General features: G+C 39.6%; 1 protein-coding gene across 1 annotated transcript in view; it reads left to right on the top strand.

Annotated features, from left to right (window-relative positions):
- The window catches only part of MYO3B (myosin IIIB), a 372,706-nt gene that overhangs the window by 135,665 nt on the left and 211,700 nt on the right, over window positions 1-25,341 (top strand). Inside the window, exon 8 of the mRNA XM_068543930.1 lies at window positions 23,058-23,213. Coding sequence (XP_068400031.1) covers window positions 23,058-23,213 — 156 coding nt within the window. The remainder of the gene's footprint in view (window positions 1-23,057; window positions 23,214-25,341) is intronic.

The following is a 25,341-nucleotide window of genomic DNA, read 5'->3' as shown; positions in this document are numbered from 1 at the left end:
ATTAGTAGTAGAGGACTAATTTCATTTTTAGGATTTTCTATATGTAGTATCATGTCATCTGCAAATAGTGACAGTTCTACTTCTTACCTTCCAATTTGAATGCCTTTTATTTATTTTATTTTTTGTCTGATTGTTGTGGCTAGGACTTCCAATACTGTGTTAAATAATGGTGGCAAGAATGGGCATCCTTGTCTTGTTCCTGATTTTAGAGGAATGGCTTTCAGCTTTTCACCATTGAGTATAATGTTAGCTGTGGGTTTGTTATAAATGGCCTTTATTATGTTGACATATGTTCCTTCTATACCAACTTTGATGAGGGTTTTTATCATGAATGGATGTTGAGGTTTTTTGTTTTTAGATTTTTATAAATTTGTTTATTTATTTTTGGCTGCATTGGGTCTTTGTTGCTGCGCGCAGGCTTTCTTTAGTTGTGGCGAGCGGGGGCTACCCTTCGTTGTGGTTCATGGGCTTCTCATTGCAGTGGCTTCTCTTGTTGCGGAGCACGGGCTCTAGGCACGCAGGCTTCAGTAGTTGTGGCTCGTGGGCTCTAGAGCGCAGGCTCAGTAGTTGTGGTGCACGGGCTAAGTTGCTCCGCGGCATGTGGGATCTTCCTGGACCAGGGCTCAAACCCATGTCCCCTGCATTGGCAGGCAGATTCTTAACCATTGCACCACCAGGGAAGTCCTGGATGTTGAGTTTTGTCAAATGCTTTTTCTGTGTCTGTTGAGATGATCATGTGATTTTTATCTGTCCTTCTGTTCATGTGGTGTATCCCATTAATTGATTTGTGAATATTGAACCACCCTTGCATCCCTGGAATAAATCACTTGATCATGGTGCAGGGTTCTTTTTATATGTTGTTGATTTTGATTTGCTAAGATTTTGTCGAGGATTTTTTTTTTTTTCTTTGTCGAGGATTTTTGATCAGAGATATTGGCCTATAATTTTCTTTTTTTGTAGTATCTTTGTCTGGTTTTGGTATCAGGGTAATGGTGGCCTCATAGAATGAATTTGGGGGGTGTTCCATCTCCTTCAGTTTTTTGGAATTGTTTGAGAAGTATAGGTATTAGCTGTTCTTTATATTTTTGGTAGAATTCCCCTTTGAAACTATTTGGTTCTGGACTTTTGTTTGCTGGGATTTTTTTAATTACAAATTCAATTTCACTACTAGTGTTCAGTCTGTTCAGATTGTCTATTTCTTTCTGATTCAGTCTTGGAAAATTTTATGTTTCTAGAAATTTGTCCATTTCTTCTAGGTTGTTCAATGTGTTGGCATATAACTGTTTGTAGTATTCACTTACGATTTTTTTTGTATCTCTGTGATATCAGTTATTTTTCATCTTTCATTTCTTATTTGTTTTTGAGTCCTCTCTCTTTTTTTTCCTCCATGAGTCTGGCCAAAGGTTTATCAATTTTGTTTATCTTTTCATAAAACCAACTATTGGTTTCATTGATCTTTTCTATTGTTTTTTGGTATCTATTTTATTTATTTACTCTCTGATCTTTATTATTCTTTCCTTCTGCTGACTTGGGGCTTTGCTTGTTCTTCTTTTTCTAATTTCATTAAATGGTTTTTTTGGTTTTTTATTCAAGAGTTTTCTTGTTTCTTGAGGTAGGCCTGTATTGCTATAAACTTCCCTCTTCCCACTAGAATTGCTTTTGCTGCATCCCATAGATTTCGGAAATTTCCTTCTAGTGTATACATTGCCTCGCCAAGGCTGCTTAGGGGAATACACATGTGTGATGGATGAAAATGAAAGTGTGGGGGAGTTTGTGGCCTGTGACCTAAACTTTGCTTCCTCCCTATAAAATAAAAGCAGGGGCACGTCTCATAGGTATTCATCCTGGCCACATATGTTAATAGCTTAATACATTTGTCACATCTATAGGTGTTACTAAAAAAATAATTTAGGATAGTGTTAAGAAGAAGAAATTACTCCATAAATTTGATATTTAAGGATTTTTTGCCTTTAGATGTAAGAGATTTTCTGTCAAGGGGGCTTTTCAAGTTTACACTTTTCCAAAAACACAACGACAGGCCACATGTAAAAAGAAAAGGCCAAAAACATACCACTATGGAGGGAAGGAAGGAATCTAAATATTGTGACAGATCAGAATGGGACAAAACCAGAAGGTGCTCAGCCGGGCTGGAGTCATAGTCTGCTGGGATCAGAAGCAAGCAGTGGTGGCTGGGAGTTTGGCTCCTGTGAATAAAAGGATTAAGAGGACTTTAAGCAATTCAGTTGGACTCCGGCTTGAAGCAGTGTCTGGGGTGGTTCTCCAGGGCTGATAAAAAGAGGCTGGGAAAAGAATGGGATAGGGGAGGGGTCATATGATCCTGTGTTCTGACTATGGCAGTTTCTTCCATGTTGTCCTCCATCACTTGAGGTAGTGCTGACCGTCACCTGGCACTATGGCTTTTAGCCAGCTTCTGACTCAAGGTGGTAGAAGGATATATAAGCAGCTGGGCCTTCTGCTACAGGGATGGGCTCTTCCATATACCTAATAGAACTATGGAGCCAGGTGCACAAAATGCCATTCTAAAACCTGGCTCTGGGCTAGTAGACCCAGAGAGCTAAGAAGACACAACCCTAAAATTATTAGACTAGGAGGGTGAACACAGAGGAAGTGAAAAGGAAAACAGAATCCTCCTCCTCACAGTGAGCCTGCCAACTGATATTTCAAAACACATGAAGAAATCTAAGGCTAAGCAAAACAACCCACCAAAACAACAAATGAAGTATAAATACATTTGAAATGAAATTAGGTTCATGGAACAATCTGAAGGAGTGAAATAAGTAACTATTAACTATAAGAAGGAAAACTATTTGGGATAAAACATGTAAAAACTAAAGAATCAAAAATGGGGGGGCAGTGTTTACTGCATGGTTATGGCATGCATAGATTCTTGGGCTCAAAACGAGGATAGAACTACTGAAAAATTTATAATTAAGCAAGTATGTTAAACATGTATGGTAATTACCAATAAAGTACAGAAAAATAATGTCTAGTTTCTAAACCAACAGAAGGAAAAAAGGATTTATAGAAAACTTTATTAATCCAACAGAAGACAGGAAATGAGAAAAAAGAATTAGAGGGAAAATGTGGTAAAAAGAGATTTCTATGCATATGAATTATTGAATTATCAGACAGTCAGTTTTTCCCAGGATCTCTACTCTACAAGCAGTGATGTTTAACAACTGACTGGGTGGAGATGGGGGGCTGATTTGTATTGTTTATTGATTTTACTGATTTCTGTGAGGTAAATACTCCTACCATGGCCAATTTCAAGCTACCAATGTAACATCAATCCATTCACAAAATTCTTGGAAATGTAACAGTAACATGTAGGGAGCTTGTATTTGCTGGCTCCAGCATACTGCTGTTTGTTTGGGATAGACAGGCTTTTCTTCATGGTCTTCATACTATATATAATTTTGACAATAAAATAAAAATTTTAAAACCCCAGATTCTACACATTTTACTTCTCTAACTGAAACCATATGGAAATTTATTGGGAAACCAGGAGTTGGTGGCATTCTGTTATTAGAGTATTTATCATATGGTTATGGAAGGCTAGTAATTTATGATCCTTGCTAGAAAAGCCAGATCAATACAGAGATAAATGTCCTCAGCAGAACAGAATTTATATCATCCACATGATAATTGACCACTGTGTCATACGTTCAATCATTCGTCTCATTATCTGATAAAAAGAGCCAAAAGTCTAATATGTATGTGATTTATTAATGCACACTAGTGTGAAACCCATGACCTATCTAACCTGTTACCTGTCCTTGGCAACATAGTATACAGTTGTCTACCGCCAGTAATAGGATCCTACAAAGAGGATCAACAGCTTTTTAAATGCTAGACATCTTTTGTTGAATTAGAACAGATCAGAGAAATGCTTGAGCTATGACTCCCTCTCTTCTTTTCACTTCTCCCTTCCCCCTAGTCATGGGTTCCTACTCTTTTTACTCTTTTTTTTTTTTTTTTTTAGCAGAAGTAGTTTGTCCTAGAGCAGGGTGGGTGGGTAAATGGTCCTGAAATAGCCTTTCATGTCACTGATTTGCTTCTATGAGTATATTTAGCGACACAGTCATTCCACATCACCTGTCTATGCATGTCACTGAATTACAGTGGCTTGAAGCTCAGGACACACCACAGTACCAAAGCAGAGAAGTGGCATGTTCCCTGGAGAGAGAGAGAATAGGGAAAATGAAAAAGGAAAACAGAAAGCTAACCATTTAGAAATCTATGCACAGAGTTAGTTCACTAACAGTGGGAGTAGGAGCTATCCACTCACCCCCACTTTCTTTCTCAACCCCCAGGAATATTTGTTCCCTGCAGCGTCTATGCGCCTATGCTTTGCTTTGCAAGGGTTAATCAGAGGGCCCATTATTCATCAAATTAAAGGCTTGGGCTGCCTGAGAGTTCCTTTCCGAAAGGATTAGGGTCTCTGATGAGGCTTTGATGTAATAGATGGAGCTGTTCTCCTCCTTCATGTTCATGGAGGGGCTTTGAGGACTCCCCAGGCTGTCTTTGGCAGTTGGTCTCTTGCCTAAAAAAGAAAAATATTTTGTCTTACGGAAATTTAGTGCTTAAACAAGGCTCCATATTGGTGTCCTTGCTGTGGGCGGGAGGGGGTGAAGCGTTCATTTCTTGGTCTAAAACCACAGAGGCTCAGCACTAACTGGCTTCCTTGGGTGGCCACTTCCTCAGGAAGAACTGTCTCTCCACAGAGCAAGAGAAGTAATCAATTTGGCCTTGTGATTCTTCGCCCTTGGAAGGTTTTTTTGTCAGAAGCTGGGCAGAGGGATGGCAGGTGACAGGCATGGTAGTGGTTTGTGTCCTCAGGAACATGAACCAAGGCAGCCAATAGCTGTGCAAAATCCTGATTTGCATAAGACATTTACAACTACTTATTATCTGACAGTATTTTCTCCAGGTTTTTCAGTGGTGGTTAGGTTGTTAATGAAAACCTGGCTTAGTTTATTTTCCCCAATTTGATCTCACACCATTAATAATATTCATATAATTGGCAATCAGCCAGAGAAGTGTTTAGTCAATTTAAATATTTACCAAAAGAACACATGTTAAAGGCAGGGTGCTGAATGTGGGCAGACACAATGCCAGCAAGACTATTGAACTAGGCCATTGTCTTTCCTCTTTCCTCCACCTTCACTATATACTATGGCCTGAAATTTTATTTGGAACCATTATTGTCATCATTTAAGAGGCAAATGTGACTGTCTTATTGTTTCCCTGCCCACTTACATGATGCTCCAGTCCTCTTCCCTCCCTCTCCCAACCTCCCCTCCCCCTTTTTGAGTTGCTTTTGATTCATGGACTAAACTTTTAAAGCTATCTTCTTTCCATTCTTTGCAATGAACAGCACATGGTAGCTTGGCACCCTGCCTTTCTTTTCCTTGATGGATGCCAGCATCTGGGCACTGCATTCAGGAATCAAGGGACTTAACTGTACAAAAATTCACCAAGTTGCTGGTAGATATATAGCCCTGGATTAAGATCAGAGAGCTCTGTGTTTCCTTGAATTGGCCACCCAGGGAGAATTTTTTTACTAGATGGTTCTTTGAAAGAAGATCTCAGTTGGGATTAAAGGGTGTTATAAGAAACAACCCTATGAAACCCATGACCTTGTTAACTGGAGGGAAATAATATTTATTACAGTATATGAAGTCATTTCTGTGAAAACCCAGGAAGGACATGTATCTCTAGTCTCCTTACCAGTCAACAAATACATCATCATCATCATCATCATCATCATCATCAACATTCTTCAAGCAGCTGGTCTATTTTTATATAATGAACTTTAAGAAATAGAGAACAGACTGCATTTTCCCTTTCACATTGGCTGCTTGAGAGCTGAGCCAAATTTGTGGCCACCTCTAACAAAGTAGTTTATTTGGTATTCTAATTCCTATTTTTGTTCCCTAATTTCCCCTTTGTTTCACTTTTCTCTTCTGCTTTTAATTATTTTTATCTTGCCTTATTACACATACCTTTATTTATTTAAGCACATGTTGTTGTGAGATGCCTTAAATTATTTCTAGAACAAGATGAAGTATTAAAAATCAATTGCACCTGATGGTAGGAATTTAAAATGATGCAGACACTTTGAAAAATAGTTTAGTAGTTCCTCAAAAGGTTAAACATTAAGTTATCATATGATCCAGCAATTCCACTCCTAGGTATATACACCCAGGAGAAACATATGTCCACGTAAAAACTTGTACACAAATGTTTGTAGAAACATTATTCATAATAGCCAAAAAGTAGAAAGAACCCAAATGATGAATGGATAAACAAGATGTGGTATATCCATACAATGGAGCATTATGTAGCCATAAAAAGGAATGAAGTATTGATATATTCTGCAACATGGATGAACTTTGAAAATATTTTGCTAAGTGAATGAATCCAGTCACAAAAGACCACATATATATGAAACGTCCAGATTAGGCAAATCCATAGAAACAGAAAGTAGATTGGTAGTCTCCTGGGACTGAGGAGGTTGAAGGGAAGTTGGGAGTGATTGCTAAAGGATACAGAGTTCCTTTTGGGGGTGATGAAAATGTTCTAAAAATTGATTATGGTAATGGTTGTAAAATTGTATGAATATGCTAAAACTTTGAATTGCATACTTTAAATGAGTGAACTATATGGTATGTTCATTATATCTCATTAAAGCTGTTATAAAAGTCATTTGCAGCAATCAACTGTAAATTTTCTGAAGTAGTTTTTGTTGCTTTTCTTACACTTTTAATTTTCACTTTTTGCTAGACATGCACACTCTAGTTAAATCCACTTATTTTCTGCAGGATCTGCAGACTTGTTTGGGATTGTGAGTCTCCAAGAGTAGGGATAGCCTTCTCCATAGGATGCAAATTCTCTCTGTATTATTTAGTTTGGGTCATTTGATCCACCAGGCAAAGCTTGTGGTTGTTCAGTGGCAAATTCCAAGCCTGTGGGCATAAAGGCTGTTGTTCTACTTCCACTCTTCCTTGATTTGCAGACCCTGTCTCCTCTATCTTGTCATCTTACTCTAGCTGGTAGTGAAAATAAACGAGCAAGAGTGGTCAGAGAAGTAATAGAATAACTAAAAGATGTAGCATCACTACAGACAAGGAAAGAGAATATTTCTGGGGCAGGTCAACAATGACCGTCAGTGAACAGAGAGGTTGAGTAGAATGAGAAGAGACCATTGAATTGGTAACTTAAAGGCCTTTGGTTTCCATCAAGCGAGATTGCAGTTGGATACTGAAGGTAAAAAAGTAGATTGTTATGTTCATAGAGATTTAGCTACAGGTCCATCCTTAAATTTAAGTTGGCCCAAGAGTCCACTGGTGGTCCCTTCTTTTTTCTTTATATATTCTTGATCTGTCTTCAACCACAGCTACAACCATCATTTTCCCCTTCCCATTTTCTTAATTCAGACTGTATGCTTCCAAAATGGATCCCCTCCATGCCTACTTCCCTCCAACTTACTCTCTAATATGGTGCCAGTTGATTTTTTTTAACATCTTTATTGGAGTATAATTGCTTTACAATGGTGTGTTAGTTTCTGCTGTGTAACAAAGTGAATCAGCTACATGTATACATATATCCCCATATCCCCTCCCTCTTGCCCTCCCTCCCACCCTCCCTATCCCACCCCTCTAGGTGGTCACAAAGCACCGAGCTGATCTCCCTGTGCTATGCAGCTGCTTCCCACTAGCTATCTATTTTACATTTGGTAGTGTATATATATCAGTGCTACTCTCTCCCTTCATCCCAGCTTACCCTTCCCCCTCCCCGTGTCCTCAAGTCCATTCTCTGCGTCTGCCTCTTTATTCCTGTCCTACCCCTAGGTTCCTCAGAACCATTTTTTTTTTTTTAGATTCCATATATATGTGTTAGCATACGATATTTGTTTATTCTCTTTCTGACTTACTTCACTCTGTATGACAGACTCTAGGTCCATCCACCTCACTATAAATAACTCAGTTTTGTTTCTTTTTATGGCTAATATTCCACTGTATATATGTGCCACATCTTTACCCATTCATCTGTTGATGGACACTTAGGTTGTTTCCATGTCCTGGCTATTGTAAATAGTGCTGCAATGAACATTGGGGTGCATGTGTCTTTTTGAATTATGGTTTTCTCAGGGTATATGCCCAGTAGTGGGATTGCTGGGTCATATGGTAGTTCTGTTTTTAGTTTTTTAAGGACCCTTCATACTGTTCTCCCTAGTGGCTGTATCAATTTACATTCCCACCAACAGTGCAAGACGGTTCCTTTTTCTCCACACCGTCTCCAGCATTTATTGTTTGTAGATTTTTTGATGATGGCCATTCTGACCGGTGTGAGGTGATACCTCATTGTGATTTTGATTTGCGTTTCTCTAATGGTTAGTGATGTTGAGCATCCTTTCATGTGTTTGTTGGCAATCTGTATATCTTCTTTGGAGAAATGTCTATTTAGGTCTTTTGCCCATTTTTGGATTTGGTTCTTTGTTTTTTTGATATTGAGCTGCATGAGCTGCTTGTATATTTTGGAGATTAATCCTTTGTCAGTTGCTTCGTTTGCAAATACTTTCTCCCATTCTGAGGGTTGGCTTTTCGTCTTGTTTATGGTTTCCTTTGCTGTGCAAAGGCTTTTAAGTTTCAATAGGTCCCATTTGTTTATTTTTGGTTTTATTTCCATTTCTCTAGGAGGTGGGTCAAAAAGGATCTTGCTGTGATGTATGTTATAGAGTGTTCTGCCTATGTTTTCCTCTAAGAGTTTGATAGTGTCTGGCCTTACATTTAGGTCTTTAATCCATTTTGAGTTTATTTTTGTGTATGGTGTTAGGAAGTGTTCTAATTTCATTCTTTTACATGTGGCTGTCCAGTTTTCCCAGCACCACTTATTGAAGAGGCTGTCTTTTCTCCATTGTATATTCTTGCCTCATTTATCAAAGGTAAGGTGACCATATGTGTGTGGGTTTATCGCTAGGCTTTCTATCCTGTTCCATTGATCTATATTTCTGTGTTTGTGGCAGTACCATACTGTCTTGATTACTGTAGCTTTGTAGTATAGTCTGAAGTCAGGGAGCCTGATTCCTCCAGCTCTGTTTTTCTTTCTCAGGATTGCTTTGGGCATTCGGGGTCTTTTGTGTTTCCATACAAATTGTGAAATTTTTTGTTCTAGTTCTGTGAAAAATGCCATTGGTAGTTTGATAGGGATTGCATTGAATCTGTAGATTGCTTTGGGTAGTATAGTCATTTTCACAATGTTGATTCTACCAATCCAAGAACATGGTATACCTCTCCATCTATTTGTATCGTCTTTAATTTCCTTCATCAGTGTCTTATAATTTTCTGCATACAGGTCTTTTGTCTCCTTAGGTAGGTTTATTCCTAGGTATTTTATTCATTTTGTTGCAGTGGTAAATGGGAGTGTTTCCTTAATTTCTCTTTCAGATTTGTCATCATTAGCGTATAGGAATGCAAGAGATTTCTGTGCATTAATTTTGTATCCTACTACTTTACCAAATTCATTGATTAGCTCTAGTAGTTTTCTGGTAGCATCTTTAGGATTCTCTATGTAAAGCATCATGTCGTCTGCAAACAGTGACAGTTTTATTTCTTCTTTTCTGATTTGGATTCCTTTTATTTCTTTTTCTTCTCTGATTGCTGTGGCTAAAACTTCCAAAACTATGTTGAATAATATTGGTGAGAGTGGGCAACCTTGTCTTGTTCCTGATCTTAGAGGAAATGGTTTCAGTTTTTCACCATTGAGAATGATGTTGGCTGTGGGTTTGTCATATATGGCCTTTATTATGTTGAGGTAGGTTCCCTCTATGCCTACTTTCTGGAGAGTTTTTATCACAGATGGGAGTAGAATTTTGTTGAAAGCTTTTTCTGCATCTATTGAGATGATCATATGGTTTTTCTCCTTCAGTTTGTTAATATGGTGTATCACATTGATTGATTTGCATATATTGAAGAATCCTTGTATGCCTGGGATAAACACCACTTGATCATGGTGTATGATCCTTTTATTGTGCTGTTGGATTCTGTTTGCTAGTATTTTGTTGAGGATTTTTGCATCTACGTTCATTAGTGATATTGGCCTGTAGTTTTCTTTTTTTGTGACATCTTTGTCTGGTTTTTGTATCAGGGTGATGGTGGTCTTGTAGAATGAGTTTAGGAGTGTTCCTCCCTCTGCTATATTTTGGAAGAGTTTGAGAAGGATAGGTGTTAGTTCTTCTCTAAATGTGTGATAGAATTCGCCTGTGAAGCCATCTGGTCCTGGGCTTTTGTTTGTTGGAAGATTTTTAATCACAGTTTCAATTTCAGTGCTTGTGATGTGATTGGTCTGTATATATTTTCTATTTCTTCCTTGTTCAGTCTTAGAAGGTTATACCTTTCTAAGAATTTGTCCATTTCTTCCAGGTTGTCCATTTTATTGGCATATAGTTGCTTTTAGTAAGCTCTCATGATCTTTTGTATTTTTGCATTGTCAGTTGTTACTTTTCCTTTTTCATTTCTAATTCTGTTGATTTGAGTCTTCTCCCTTTTTTTCTTGATGAGTCTGGCTAATGGTTTATCAATTTTGTTTATCTTCTCAAAGAACCATCTTTTAGTTTTATTGATCTTTGCTATTGTTTCCTTTGTTTCTTTTTCATTTGTTTTTGCTCTGATCTTTATGATTTCTTTCCTTCTACTAACTTTGGGTTTTGTTTGTTCTTCTTTCTCTAGTTTCTTTAGGTTTAAGGCTAGATTGTTTATTTGAGATTTTTCTTGTTTCTTGAGGTAGGATTGTATTGCTATAGACATCCCACTTCAAACTGCTTTTGCTGCATCCCATAGTTTTTGGGTCATTGTGTGTTCATTGTCGTTTGTTTCTAGGTATTTTTCGATTTCCTCTTTGATTTCTTCAGTGATCTCTTGGTTATTAAGTAGTGTATTGTTTAGCCTCCATGCGTTTGTATTTTTTACAGTTTTTTTCCTGTAATTGATATCTAGTCTCATAACGTTGTTGTTGGAAAAGATACTTGATACAATTTCAATTTTCTTAAATTTACCAAGGCTTGATTTGTGACCCAAGATATGATCTATCCTGGAGAATGTTCCATGAGCACTTGAGAAGAAAGTGTTTTTTGTTGCTTTTGGATGGAATGTCCTATAAATATCAATTAAGTCCATCTTGTCTAATGTGTCATTTAAAGCTTGTGTTTCCTTATTTATTTTCATTTTGGATGATCTGTCCATTGGTGAAAGTGGGGTGTTAAAGTCCCCTACTATTACTGTGTTACTGTCGATTTCCCCTTTTATGGCTGTTATTAGCATTTGCCTTATGTGTTGAGGTGCTCCTATGTTGGGTGCATAAATATTTACAGTTGTTATATCTTCCTGCTGGATTGATCCCTTGATCATTATGTAGTGTCCTTCTTTGTCTGTTGTAGTAGTCTTTATTTTAAAGTCTATTTTGTCTGATATGAGAATTGCTACTCCAGCTTTCTGTTGATTTCCATTTGCATGGACTATCTTTTTCCATCCCCTCACTTTCAGTCTGTATGTGTCCCTAGGTCTGAAGTGGGTCTCTTGTAGACAGCATATATATATGGGTCTTGTTTTTGTATCCATTCAGCCAGTCTATGTCTTTTGGTTGGAGCATTTAATCCATTTACATTTAAGGTAGTTATCAATATGTATGTGCCTATTACCATTGTCTTAATTGTTTTGGTTTTGTTATTGTAGGTCTTTTCCTTCTCTTGTGTTTCCTGCCTAGAGAAGTTCCTTTAGCATTTGTTGTAAAGCTGGTTTGGTGGTGCTGAATTCTCTTAGCTTTTGTTTGTCTGTAAAGATTTTTATTTCTCCATCAAATCTGAATGAGATCCTTGCTGGGTAGAGTAATCTTGGTTGCAGGTTTTTCCCTTTCATCACTTTAAATATGTCCTGCCACTCCCTTCTGGCTTGCAGAGTTTCTGCTGAAAGATCAGCTGTTAACCTTATGGGGATTCCCCTGTATGTTATTTGTTGCCTTTCCCTTGCTGCTTTAAATATTTTTTCTTTGTATTTAATTTTTTTTTTAATAAATTTATTTATTTATTTATTTTTGGCTGCGTTGGGTCTTCATTGCTGTGTGCGAGCTTTCTCTAGTTGCAGTGAGCGGGGGCTGCTCTTCATTGCAGTGCGCAGGCTTCTCATTGCGGTGGCTTCTCTTGTTGTGGAGCATGGGCTCTAGGCGCACGGGCTTCAGTAGTTGTGGCACACGGGCTCAGTAGTTGTGGCTCATGGGCTCTAGAGTGCAGGCTCAGTAGTTGTGGCACAGGGGCTTAGTTGCTCCATGGCATGTGGGATCTTCCTGGGCCAGGGCTCAAACCTGTGTCCCCTGCAGCAGCAGGCGGATTCTTAACCACTGTGCCACCAGGGAAGTCCCTCTTTGTATTTAATTTTTGATAGTTTGATTAGTATGTGTCTTGGCATGTTTCTCCTTGGATTTATTCTTTATGGGATTCTCTGCGCTTCCTGGACTTGATTGACTATTTCCTTTCCCATGTTAGGGAAGTTTTCAGCTCTAATCTCTTCATATATTTTCTCAGACCCTTTCTTTTTCTCTTCTTCTGGAACCCCTATAATTCGAATGTTTGTGTTTTTAATGTTGTCCCAGAGGTCTCTGAGACTGTCCTCAATTCTTTTCATTCTTTTTTCTTTATTCTGCTCTGCAGCAGTTATTTCCATTATTTTATCTTCCAGGTCACTTGTCTGTTCTTTTGCCTCAGTTATTCTGTTATTGATTCCTTCTAGAGAATTTTTAATTTCATTTATTGTGTTGTTCATCATTGTTTGTTTGCTCTGTAGTTCTTCTAGGTCCATGTTAAACGTTTCTTGTATTTTCTCCATTCTATTTCCAAGATTTTGGATCATCTTTACTGTCGTTATTCTGATTTCTTTTTTTAGGTGGACTGCCTATTTCCTCTTCATTTGTTTGGTCTGGTGGCTTTTTACCTTGTTCCTTCATCTGCTGCATATTTCTCTGTCTTCTCATTTTGTTTAACTTACTGTGTTTGGGATCTCCTTTTTTCAGGCTGCAGGTTCGTAGTTCTTGTTGTTTTTGGTGTTTGTCGCTAGTGGGTGAGGTTAGTTCAGTGGCTTGTGTAGGCTTCCTGGTGGAGGGGACTGGTGCCTGTGTTCTGGTGGGTGGGGTGGATCTTTTCTTTCTGGTGGGCAGGGCCACGTCCAGTGGTGTGTTTTGGGGTGTCTGTGAACTTAGTATGATTTTAGGCAGCCTCTCTGCCGATGGATGGGGTTGTGTTTCTATCTTGCTCGTTGTTTGGCATGCGGCATCCAGCCCTGGGGCTTGCTGGCCATTGGGTGGAGCTTGGTCCACCCAGCAGAGACAGAGATCTCTGGGAGAGCTTTCACCCATTGATATTGCTTGGGTCCGGGAGGTCTCTAGTGGTCCAATATCCTGGACTTGGCTCTCCCACCCCAAAGGCTCAGGCCTGATACCCGGCCGGAGCACCAAGACCCTGTCAGCCACACGGCTTACTCTTGTTTCCAACAGACCCTGCAGGCAGAGATCCAGGAGACTGACTGATCCCAGTTCATTTTTTAGAGTAACGATCTAATTGTTTTATCTCCCTGTTCAAAAACGCCAGTTCACTGTGACTAAGAAAGAAAACCCAAACTCACTGGCATGGCCTTCTAGGTTCTGAATAAGATGTTTGTGGTCAGATTTTCACTGCATCTATTACAATTGCATTATTCTGTTCCACTGTGTTCCCCATATGAGCCATGCATTTTACCAATGGGCTTCCATTCCTACTGTACTCTCTGCTTAGAATGCTCCTCCCCTGTACTTCTGTCAATATCCCTTTCATCCTTTAAGACCCAAGTGTCATCTCTCATGTGAAACACTTGTTCTCCTAACTAGGATTGTTTACTTCATCTGAGCCACTCTAGTGCTTACACTTTTTAGCCTTGAATTATTTTTATTTATGTCTATATCTATTCTACTACTTGTCTCTAAATTCCATGAAAGCTAACATCTCACTCCAGGCATCTTTCCTTCCAAGCACTTGATGCAGTGCCATTCACAGTAAATACCTAGTAAGTGTTTGAATGAATCAGTGCATTGAATCCCACCTGGGTCTATAAATATTTCATATATGTAAGTTTGGTATTATCCCAGAAGATAAATTTTTTATGGAGGCATATATCTTTTGTTTGTTTTGTACTCTCCTATCCCCCACCCCAGTCCTGGAGTAGTCCTGAGCATGTAATGGTCATGCACTATGGAACTGGTTGTTCATTTCTCATAGGGTACTGGGTACTAGCTGGGTACTGTCCATTGTAGGGAAAAAAATGCATACAAATGAGAATTATGGATTTAATTCTGGACAGCATGGCAAGTAGGATTAAGGGAAAGATTAGAATTCATATATTCCCTGGCACTTAAGCCTGGACTAAGAAGCAGACCATAACTGTCTTGTCAAAATGGAAACTGATTTTTGAATCAAAGAAATTAGCCAGACATTCAAAAACAGGAGTGCCCAGAGGCCTGAACTTGAAAATGCCAAAGTTCTTTGCTTTTGCTAAGTTGTCAGACCCTAAAAGTCCCCATTCTCCCTGAACTTTGAAACTTCTGATTAGGACATCTATCAAATAGAAATTTTGTACTGAGTCGTGGGAATCACACTGAGAAAAAGTATCTAATTAATGGGCACACTGTTATTCAAGTCTGGCTCAAGGACCCTTTGCACATTAACATTTCTTTTTATAGCACTCATCCTGCTTGGAATTGGGTATGCTATGGCTGTCTTCCTCCAATGCGCTGACTGTAACCCCACCATCTAGTACAGTGGTTGGCCCACATAGCTGGCATTTATTGAGTGTTTACTATGTACCAGGTACTGTACGTGGATTATCTCATTTACTGCTGACAATGACATTATTACCATTTTATAGAAGAAGAAACTGTGGCCCAGAGAATTAAATTAACTTGCATATCATCACATACCTATAAGAAGTAGAGTTAGGTTTGACCCTAACCCCTGCCTTTTAACCTTTATATATTACTGCCCCAATGATAGGCACCAAACATTTTTAAAAATGAGTGAGTACGTGCGTCATGCTTGGGCGAATAATAGTGATTAAGTATACTGTTTTAAAATAAGTCAGACTGTTTTAAATATTTGAGATTAATAATAATTTAAATATAATAATATAATATGCATTATATATGTTACATGAATCTATATTGTATCAATTAATAATTAACATAAAGATTAATATCTTTAAAAACTGGACTTGCCAACATTTAGGTTATTTTGCCCTGACTTACCCACATTTTATATACGCATTTCCTTCTGAGTTCAGCCATCACTTCCCTCTGCTCCTCATCTTCCTGGGCTGCTTCAAGCAAATATTTCCTTAATTTCCACCTGAAGCCAAGACCTCTAACAGAAGACAGGGCCCACATCTGGTTTCCTGGCTGAGTCTAGGGCTGACCTGTGGCCAACCTCAGCCCCTTGCAGAAGCCTCAAAAGGCAGCAACAGCCAATACCCAGATCCTTGGGAAGCGATAGCACTGCAACCTGAGAGATGGAGCCATCACAGGATTCCCATCTCCCAGGGGCCATGCCTTCCCCAGCTCTTTGAACCAGAGGGTGGGATTTGAACGCAGATTTAATTGTCCAGTAAACTAGTTGCTGGGGCTGTGCAATGAAGTGATGGCTCATTTTTTTTCAGCACCCTGACTGAACCGCATGGTTAGAGTTGCCTGGAGAAACATGTTTAATTGCAAAGTATTGATACTTTTCCCAAATAAGGAAGAAAGAAACAACAAAAACAAAGAGGACTGAGAAGGTGGTGACTTGGGGCCACTGGTTACAGCCCTTTTAGACAGCCTTAGTCCTAAGACATGGACATCAGGATCTTCCTTGGCTACAGCATGTCCAGTGGAGGGTGTGCTCATCCCCAGTCTTTGCAACTTGGAAAGCACAGATGAAACTGAAGAGGGAAGTGGCAGTAACAACAATAATAAGACTGCATCTCTGCCACCATGCCCTCCACTGGCTTCTCCTTGAACAGCTTCTGTGTCCCCTGAGCCCCATCTTGTCTTGTTCCTCAGTTCTGGCCTGGTTCCTCTTGACCCTTCTCCTCACTTTGCCTCCTTGCTTGGCATTTTTACTCCTTTTTCCTTGTTATAGTAAACTCTTCTTCCCTCGGCCCCTCCTGGCCATGGCCCCCAGGTTGTCCCCCAGACAAGCCGCGCTTGAGGATCTAGAATTTCTGCTACCATATCTCCTTCCCTAAGAATACAATGAGTTAGTCTGGACTTTTCTAATTATTTACTATTGATCACGGGATCAAAGACATAAAGGTAACATGAAGAGGTAGTTGTGTTCACAGGTGTCATGCAGGCCACGACCCTGGGTCATTCTGGGTTACATGCGGTGGCTCTCTGCCCTAGGACCGCCCTCCAGTCCTGGACCCTCTTTTTGCATTGAGACTCTCTCCAGCTACCATGGTGCACACTCCTTAACTCTGGAGGGAGATTCTGTTCTACCTGTTCTTAGAGTTTATCTTTCGGCTTGAAACCACCCTACTCTTTTCCTCCAGTCGTCTTCTTCACCTTCTGAGAGTCTTCTCTGGGTGACAGAAGTTGACTCTTCTCTCTCCCCAGCCTCATGCTTCTGGAAATGCCATGTTCTTCCACTTCTGTTTCCTTCCTGTGTTCCCTTGAGCTCACTCTGGACCTTCAGTGCTGATGGCTTTGTCTAAAGGTAGGGCTGACTTGCTGATCTTTCTAACCCTGTACCTGCCTTCTCCTCACCCTAGTGACCTCAGGCAAGATGCCAGCTGCCCTGTGGTCCTGCTGCCCTGTAGCCTCTCTTCCACTTTGCCACACAGGATCTGCTCCCATTACCCACCTCATAAAAAGAACTGAGCTTCCTGTTCTAAAACCCTCCATCCTACCCTTTGAGGCCTTTTTTCTTTCGGTGAATCCTGACTGTTTTTCTCTGATTGATAACCCTAGATCTGCCTCGCTGAGACATATGCTCCTGGTTCTCACTTCTCTGTTTCAGGTTAGGACCCCACTTCCCCACGCTACGTGTGAAGTTAGTGTACAGTTTCAATTCTCACCAGTGAGACTTTAAAACGCCACCATGTGCAATATTTGCAAACTTCATGAAAACTGAAATGGAGTTAAGTATTCCACCAAACGGGAAGGTTTGGTTTTGCTGAAATAACATATGCAATGTCAAGTTTCTCTGCCTGCCTTCTTTTGAGGCATTAGTCATCTTGAGAAAATGTTTTTGTCATAGTCCTGTCTTCCAAAATGGAAATTTCCTTCCAAGACAGAGCACCATGGGCTCTGATATTTAACCTGTAATTAGTGTACCCTCTGGAGGATTTCTCCTCTTGATGCAGAGGCCTCTTTGTCACTCAGGCTTCTGTCTGCTGATGATAGGAAGTGCAGATGCAGTGCATCACAGGGCAGGGAAATGCTTGCTCAAATCAGAAACGTTTAGATATTTGGTGCCAGTGGAAACACTTAATAATCTAAGCAGCAAACCCACAAGAAAACAGCAGTAAGTATAAAAGACAGAATATTAAAAAAGAAATGAGAAGAGACGTAAGTCTCAAATTTTCATCTAGTTTTGCCCCAATGTGTGGAATAAGATTGCTCACCCTCCTGCTTTTCTCACCAAGTTCACCAGTATTTTTAGTTTTTGACTTGATCAGCTTCTCTTTATCAAGTGTAGTTTAGTCATCAGTAAACATCCGTTCGTGACTCTTGATAAATAGCTCCCCCTTGCAGGCGTCTGATTCTTTGGTTATGAAATGACAGTTTATAGTGGCAAGGCAGCCGTGTCTCGACAGCATGATCCTCTGGGAGTGAACGGAAAGAGCACAAGCACTGCCAGCTCCAGAGCCCAACGCAGGAGACCGACCTTGTTTCTTGTTAAGAAATGCCTCCTGGACTTCCCTGGTGGCGCAGTGGTTAAGAATCCGCCTGCCAATGCAGGGGACACGGGTTTGATCCCTGGTCCAGGAAGATCCTGCATACCACAGAGCAGCTAAGCCCGTGAGCCACAACTACTGAGCCTGCGCTCTAGAGCCCGCGAGCCACGACTACTGAGCCCATGCGCCCAAAGCCCATGCTTCGCAACAAGAGAAGCCACCACAGTGAGAAGCCCACGCACCGCAACAAAGAGTAGCCCCCACTCACCGCACATAGAGAAAGCCCACGCACAGCAATGAAGACCCAACGCAGCCAAAAATAAATAAATAAATTAATTAATTAATTAATTAATTAAAAAAAAAAGAAATGCCTCCTTTTTGCCTGTTTCTGGCAGAGGCCAGGCTGGGAGATCCCAGCAAATGGCTGCAACAACCTGTGTTTAATATGGTGACACTAATGAATTCTGAGAATTAATCTTCAACCAAGAATGCATGATGGAAGGTACTAGAATTTCAAATTAGGTAATGGATTAAATTTCCTTCAGGGCTGAAATTTGCTTCCTTTTTCTTCTCGTGGACTTTTCTGTCATATTCAAACCACCTTCCGTGGCCTTGTAAATCCAGGTAATACATCTCATGGTAGTTTTAATTTTTTTATTCTTTTGTTTTGTATCTTAGCACAGAGATAACCACACCTAAATCCAGATTTTAAAAAATGACTTTTTAAAAGTCTGGGGCTGAAAGAATTACTTATAATTTTGGGAAAAAAGCAGCATTCCCTAAATTTAGTCCTTGTTCAGTTTCTTTTTTCCAGAGTAAAAGATTCTGGGAAGAACTGAGCTCGGTGAATATATTTCCCCAATTCGAGACAGTCTTCTGCAGAAACTGCAGCCTACAGGTGTCTCAAACATGCTGGTGACAATTAGGGGCTCTGAGTGTCTCCCCTCAATCAGCTGAGATAAAGACTCAGCCGCCAATTTCAAGAGCCTAGTACTGATTTCTCACAACAGAGCTTCCAAGGATGTCATTTGCAGGGCCCTGGTTCCAGTGATACAAAAAAGGATCTGTGGCCGAGTAAGTTTGGAAACATGGATTTAAACAAAATTAAGCTGTTTTCTTTACCTCCATACTTCTAAGAACATTTAATATGCTCACACGCACTGTGAAACTCCAGATTTACTTGGTTTAGAGAATCACCAATGTTTCCCAAACCTTTTTGACCAGAAGACTAGTTTCATTTTTCAGTGGAATGTCTCGTGTGTCTAGTGTTTCACCCAACTTACCTCACACTGGCTGGCCCCGATTTTCCCATACAGAAGTCAACGTTTTATTTTCTTGTAAAAACGGCTCAATCCCCTGCTGGGGGAAAATATTCTGCATCTGGAATTTGCAATTCCTGGTTTAAGAAGCAATCTGAAAATGAATAAGCATATTATAACTTCCTTAATTTTCCATGTTTGTTCTCCAAATCAAGTTAGAGGATTTAATCACGCTTATAAAAGGACATGGAGGCTGTCAGGAGTTCTTACCGATCCCGGCTGTCAATTCTATCTTAATCCACTAAATTCCTGCCTGAAAGGAGAATAAGACAGAAATGGCAAGCTGACAAACATAATAGTATGAGTTTGGGGCACAAAACTGCAACATCTTAAGCAATAAAGAATATGCCCTAGTTAAAGTTGGTAAAAGGACTAAAGCAAAGAATTGTTCTTAGATGTTAAAAGGAGGCAGCTTAGGAGGTGAAGGTCAACGTTCTGGTGACCTCCTGAGTTCCTGGCTACACAGCTTGCCTAGGCTGGCTTCTTTCATTGCTGATCCAGTTTCCCAACCTTGAAATGCCTTCTACATCTTCTCCACATATTGAGTTCAATTTAGTTCCAAAAATTCCCTCCAAACTCAGCTCAGTCCTCATTCTTTCCATTAAGCCTTCTCTGGCTGCCCCGCACCCACTGCTGCCTAGTATTGTTTTGCACGTTGTACCTGTGCCATTTTAACAACACATTGCAGAGTAGGAGGGGTTCTCTCATGGGAGCCAGGGAATTGACCTCATCACTATCAGGACTTGACCTCAACTTCCTCACCTCGTAAAAGAAGGGTTAGAATAGAAAATCTTGGTCCCCTAGCTCCAAAACCTTATGCTTTCATGTGACTATTTCTTATTCTAAATATAAAAGCAAACACTGGCTTCTGCTGTTTCCTGTGTTTCTCTTGTCCTTCCATCTTTATAATAAGATTGTCGATCTTTGAGGAAAATGGTCAAAATTTTTTTATGAATTCATCTGTTTTGACTAATTTCAGCTGTGTAATAAATGTTTGCTGAACAAATGAAATGATATGATTCCAATGACCTGGTATCTAGTAATGCTTGACTTTCTCCATATCTGCTCCTAACATAGAACTTTCCTCTATTTATCAGTAAAATAATAAGTCCATTTCATTCTGGCTCTTTGCTCCCCATGAGAAAAAAGTATGCAAGAGTGTTTTAGAATAAGGCTGTACCCTCAAGGTCTTCCTGCCCTTCTCCTTAAGATCCGCCAATGCAGTTGGATATGTCACAGCTCTGCTTAGCATTCTTCCCATATACACTCGGTTTCAGTCTTGCTGATCCGCTGGTATGACATTCAGCCCACTTGGGCCTTACTGAGAGAACTAACAAATAAATCCTCTTGATCATTCCTTCAGAGAGTAGAACGCCTACCATCTTTATTTTTTGGATCTCCAGGAGACAACAGATTCACTGTTGTTTCTCCCTTGTCTGATTATCTCACTTTATTATTTGGTCCTCATTCTCTTACTCCCTCTGTGATCTAGAGAGAGATCCCCTCCAAAATACCAAATGATCTTGCAACCTTGTTTGCAACCTTGCTCTCCCACTGGATGCTAAAATTATGAAACAAGATATAGCACCTTTAATTGCACCCCCAGAATCTAGCAGACACCTATTTTCATAAGGCTGGAGTATGGGTTTCCTGGCTTCTCTCAAACCCTATCTAAGGAGCTTTAATTACCGGGAGTACTGTTCCAAGGCACCTATCCTGAGGGAGAAGGTAGAGGCAGCGCCTGCTCACTTTCCCATTCACCTGCTCTGAATTTCCTATTAATTGTTACACCTCCCACTTTCAGCCCCCTTGAGTTTACTCATCTGAAGTTTTGACACTAGTCAACAAGCAGTTGAGAGTTGCCCAGAAAGCAAAAAAAAAAAAAAGGTGGGGAGACCGATTAAGAAATCCATCTCCCTGTGTTTGGGGATATACTTGGGTACAGGGAGTATGTCTATTTGGTGATGAGAGACAGATGTAATGTGACCTGCGCCAGATCCCTGGACAGGCTTAGCTGGGGGTCCCAGCAGTTCCTGGTCTCCCATCCTACCCATGCCCTCTGGGGGGGCGGGGGTATGTGCAAAGCCACCATGTCCATCTTCAGTAGGAATTCTCAGAAGACACAGACTTTATTTGGGGAGTTTTTATACACCATCTCTCAAGCTAGGAGGATGAGGCATACACCTGTATTACTGACCGTGTAAACTACCAAGAGGTTCCTTTTTTCCAGGTGCTTAGGGAAACGTTAGCATGTATTTTCCTTTGGTAGTCACATAAAATTATATATGGATTAATATACATGGAATCTAGGGAACATTGCTGTTGTAAAAACATGAACGGAGTACTTTTTTTAAGCATGTGCACTGATTTTTTTATTTTTAGTAGGAAATATAATAGATTAATACAAAAGGCCCCTGGACCCATAAAAGTCAAATGATTGATTTCTCCCCATAGCGAGACAGAGGTGGTATTTATAGTCGTGCAGGCAGCAGAATGGAGATAATCTAGGTTCTTTTGGCTTTTCTAGCTGAAAGCTCCAGTTCCAATAGATAGGAAATCCCTGAATCAATTCTAAAACGGGGTGACTGGGAAATTTACTGAATATCTTTCAGGACTAGAAGTCGAGCGATGCGAAAGTGGTTTGAAACGCAAAGATTAAGGCCCTTTTGTAAAACCAACAGTTGAGGATTGTTCTAGGAACTCTGCTTAAATGTTTTGAAAGGATGCTCAGCGTGAGGCTGAACATTTTACCATTTGTCAGTGCGTTTCATCATTTTAAATATGTTGTGTTTTACATGTTGCCGGCACGTCACTATTGGGAAAACTGGAAACATTTATTTCATGGAGTGGGTAGAATGGCATCTAGTATTTATCCTAAGCCTTCCAACGTGAGCTAAATAAAAACTGATAACTTAAAAGGGCGGATGTTGAAATTTCTTCCTCCAGTCAAGGGCAGCTACTCAGAATGGAAATGCAATGGTAATTGGAGGGGTATTCATCAGATTCAATTTCACTAGAGATTTCCTGTGTCAAAATCGTCTTTAATAACATACATCACACAGCAAAATGTACTGAATCATTGTTTTCTTTGAAAAGGGCATTGAACCTGAAACAGAAAGTGGTTATATCGGTGCGGTTTTAACCAATTAACCACAGAGGAGTTTAAATGCAACCCAATTTTTACCATTTTGTATGGACTTTTTGTTCCCTGTTTGAATAATTCCATTCCAATTCATCTGAACTATATTGTAGTCACTTCCTGTTCTGAGGTTTTTCTGCTTCTTCAGAAGATATTAGAAAGCAAGGGGTTGAATTTTCTCTCTGAAAGTTTCTTTATGATTCGTTTCTATCCTTGCAAACTCCTAAATGCATTTTCCCCACCACCAAATAGTGGACATTTCATATACTTCTAAAATAAAGTATATAGACTAATCAGCTTGGCTCCATTGTAAACATTTTTCTGTAATGAAAATTCAGACAGAAAATTCAGTCTGGCCAGTCTATTTTTCAGTGTTTTGAATATTTCAAATTAAATTGATTGTGTTTTCAATGTATATTTAAAGCAAACTAAAATAGATTTCTGATGTTTTGATCAATTCAACTATAGAGAATGTTTTTTCTGTTCTGGTACCTATGAATAAAGAAAGAGCTATGTAAGGTTAGTGATCAGGTTTTATAAATGAGCTTTTTCTCCTCCTCTCTCCCATATTTACAGGGGAGCCAGGTTTCTAAGATTGTACTTCACTTGTTTGTTGATTTTTGTAAACAGGTGTCTTATTAAGGATTTTGAAAAGCGGCCTTCCGTCACACATCTCCTCGACCACCCATTTATTAAGGGAGTCCACGGGAAGGTTTTGTTTCTGCAAAAACAGCTGGCCAAGGTCCTTCAAGACCAGAAGCATCTAAATCCTGTTGTTAAAACCAGGTAGGGTCCTCGGCGTCTTCCTGCTTCCTCTCTCTGGTTATTTATGAAAAAAACGGCATGTCATGTGTTTTGATTTGCCCAGCATTATTACCGGTAATTATCACATCCGTGCATTTTTAAGTTTCATTTACATGACATTAAGTACTCCACGCCCGGTGGATGAGAGCAGGAGAGCTTCAGAAACAAGCTGCCCATTTGTGCTCTTATGGCTAATTTCTCTCAACTGTGGCTGAAATCTCACTCCACCCTCATGTTCTAGTTAAAAACCAATGCATATATATTTATATTTAATATACATGTAGGTTTTTAAAAATTCCACCAATAAAGAAAACTGGATGAAAGCAGCCACGGCTGAGATTGTGTGAGAAATCTTTACTTGGCTATTGCAGGCTAGAGAGTAGAAGTATAAGTATAAGGTGGTTTTTGAAAGATTACACTGGAGGCTTTTTCTCTAAAGTGCTCTGAGCCCATTTTCTTAGTTAAAAATTCCTTAGAGGCAATTTAGTATTTTTAAATGATTTTTTTCCCCAGATATCATCTATGCTATCTAAAGCAACTGTGATTTTCCCCCTCTCCTATTTTTATAGAGTAGATTAAAAAAAATAAATGTTTATTTTCAAGGGCAGTTGCTTAAAACAGTATTCTGTGGTGGTCTCTAAGAAATAGATCTTTGGTTTCTGTCCAGAGGGTGGCAGAATTTCTCTTTAAAAAAAAACTAAATGTAAATAAAGCTGCTTCCGCAGCTCAGCAATTATTTGGTTTTACAAAACTGGCCAGGATGCAGATAAGCTCTAATCCATTATTACTAAAAGAACATTCAAAGGACTGGAGGTGAAGAAACTAAAATATCACAAGTCACAAGTTCTGGAAATATTCGTGTATTCTGCAGAAAACTGTTTACAAATCAAAGAGCATCAGAACTCTAGGAGCTAGAGGCATAGTTTCAAGGTGACTATATCTTGCTGATTCCCACCCCCCCCCACCGCCCCCCACAACCCAGGTTCCCTTTTTGATAGCTCAAAACAAATTTTTCCTACTCTTTTCCCTTTTCCACTGCAACTTCTCTTTCTATGGCTTGCCCGTGGGGTAGAGAAATGCAGAGAAATTTTTGTAACTTGCTGCCTTTTGAAGCAGTAGAATTTGTGTTTAAGCCCCAGGGAACTGAAATCTTTTCTTCCTCTGCTTTTGTTCCTATCCACCAGCCACCACCCCTCTACCACACACATGCACACACACACACACACACACACACACACACACAGAGCACCGCCATCAAAAATGAAGATGAAATAAAGTACAAACCAAGCAAAAAAAACAAACTCAGAATTTAAATGCTCTCCGTTGAATCAGGTATCTTCTTGTTTCTTCTGATTTCCTGCAGAACAATTTCTGAAACTTAGTTGCAGAGTTATTCAGCTTTTCACTTTTGCCTGAATTTGCCTGTCCAGATGTGTGTCCTCTTTTTAAACACTTTTCTCCCTTTACCATAGAAAGCCAGGACTTCAGGCTCTCTCACCCTGTCTCTAATTTCTCTTTATCTTTGTTAACTCCTTTGATGTCAAAGGCCTCATACGGTCAAAGACCCTTCTCTCAGGGTCTTTGTAATCTTCAGTTTCACTGAGAAGTTTGTGTTTCTTTGAAAAAGTCACTAAAAAAATACAACCTCACAAATAGGTATCAAAACTTTAACCAGCCACTTTTTTAGGAGAAAGGAAAATTCTAAAGGAAACACGATGCATGAAATTAACACATCTTACCACCTGTCCTACACTATTACTTCCTCTTAGCAAGTGGCAGGGAGTTGGCTACATGGGTGTTTTTTTAAGCCCATCCGGAAAAATTCTCAAATATCATTTGATGCTGGTAATTCAATATATTTAAAGTTGTGAGTTTCCAAGTTAAGGTGGAATAAACAAAGAATAATTGATGTGAGCGCATAGATGAGTGAGGTGAATACCCAGTTTACATTTTTCTGCACAATTATGGTCACACAGCAAGTGGTACAATGCAGTGGTTAAAAAAACCCTGACTCTGCCAGGTTTGAATCCCAGCTCAACCACTTATGGACAAGTTATTAAATTTTTCTGTTCCAAAATTTCTTCATCTATAAGATGGAGATTATTTTGAG

Source organism: Eschrichtius robustus, chromosome 5 (assembly GCF_028021215.1).
Source record: "Eschrichtius robustus isolate mEscRob2 chromosome 5, mEscRob2.pri, whole genome shotgun sequence".
Taxonomy (NCBI): domain Eukaryota; kingdom Metazoa; phylum Chordata; class Mammalia; order Artiodactyla; family Eschrichtiidae; genus Eschrichtius; species Eschrichtius robustus.
The sequence above is the reverse complement of the archived record's forward strand: the minus strand, read 5'-3'. Positions and strand labels throughout refer to the sequence as shown.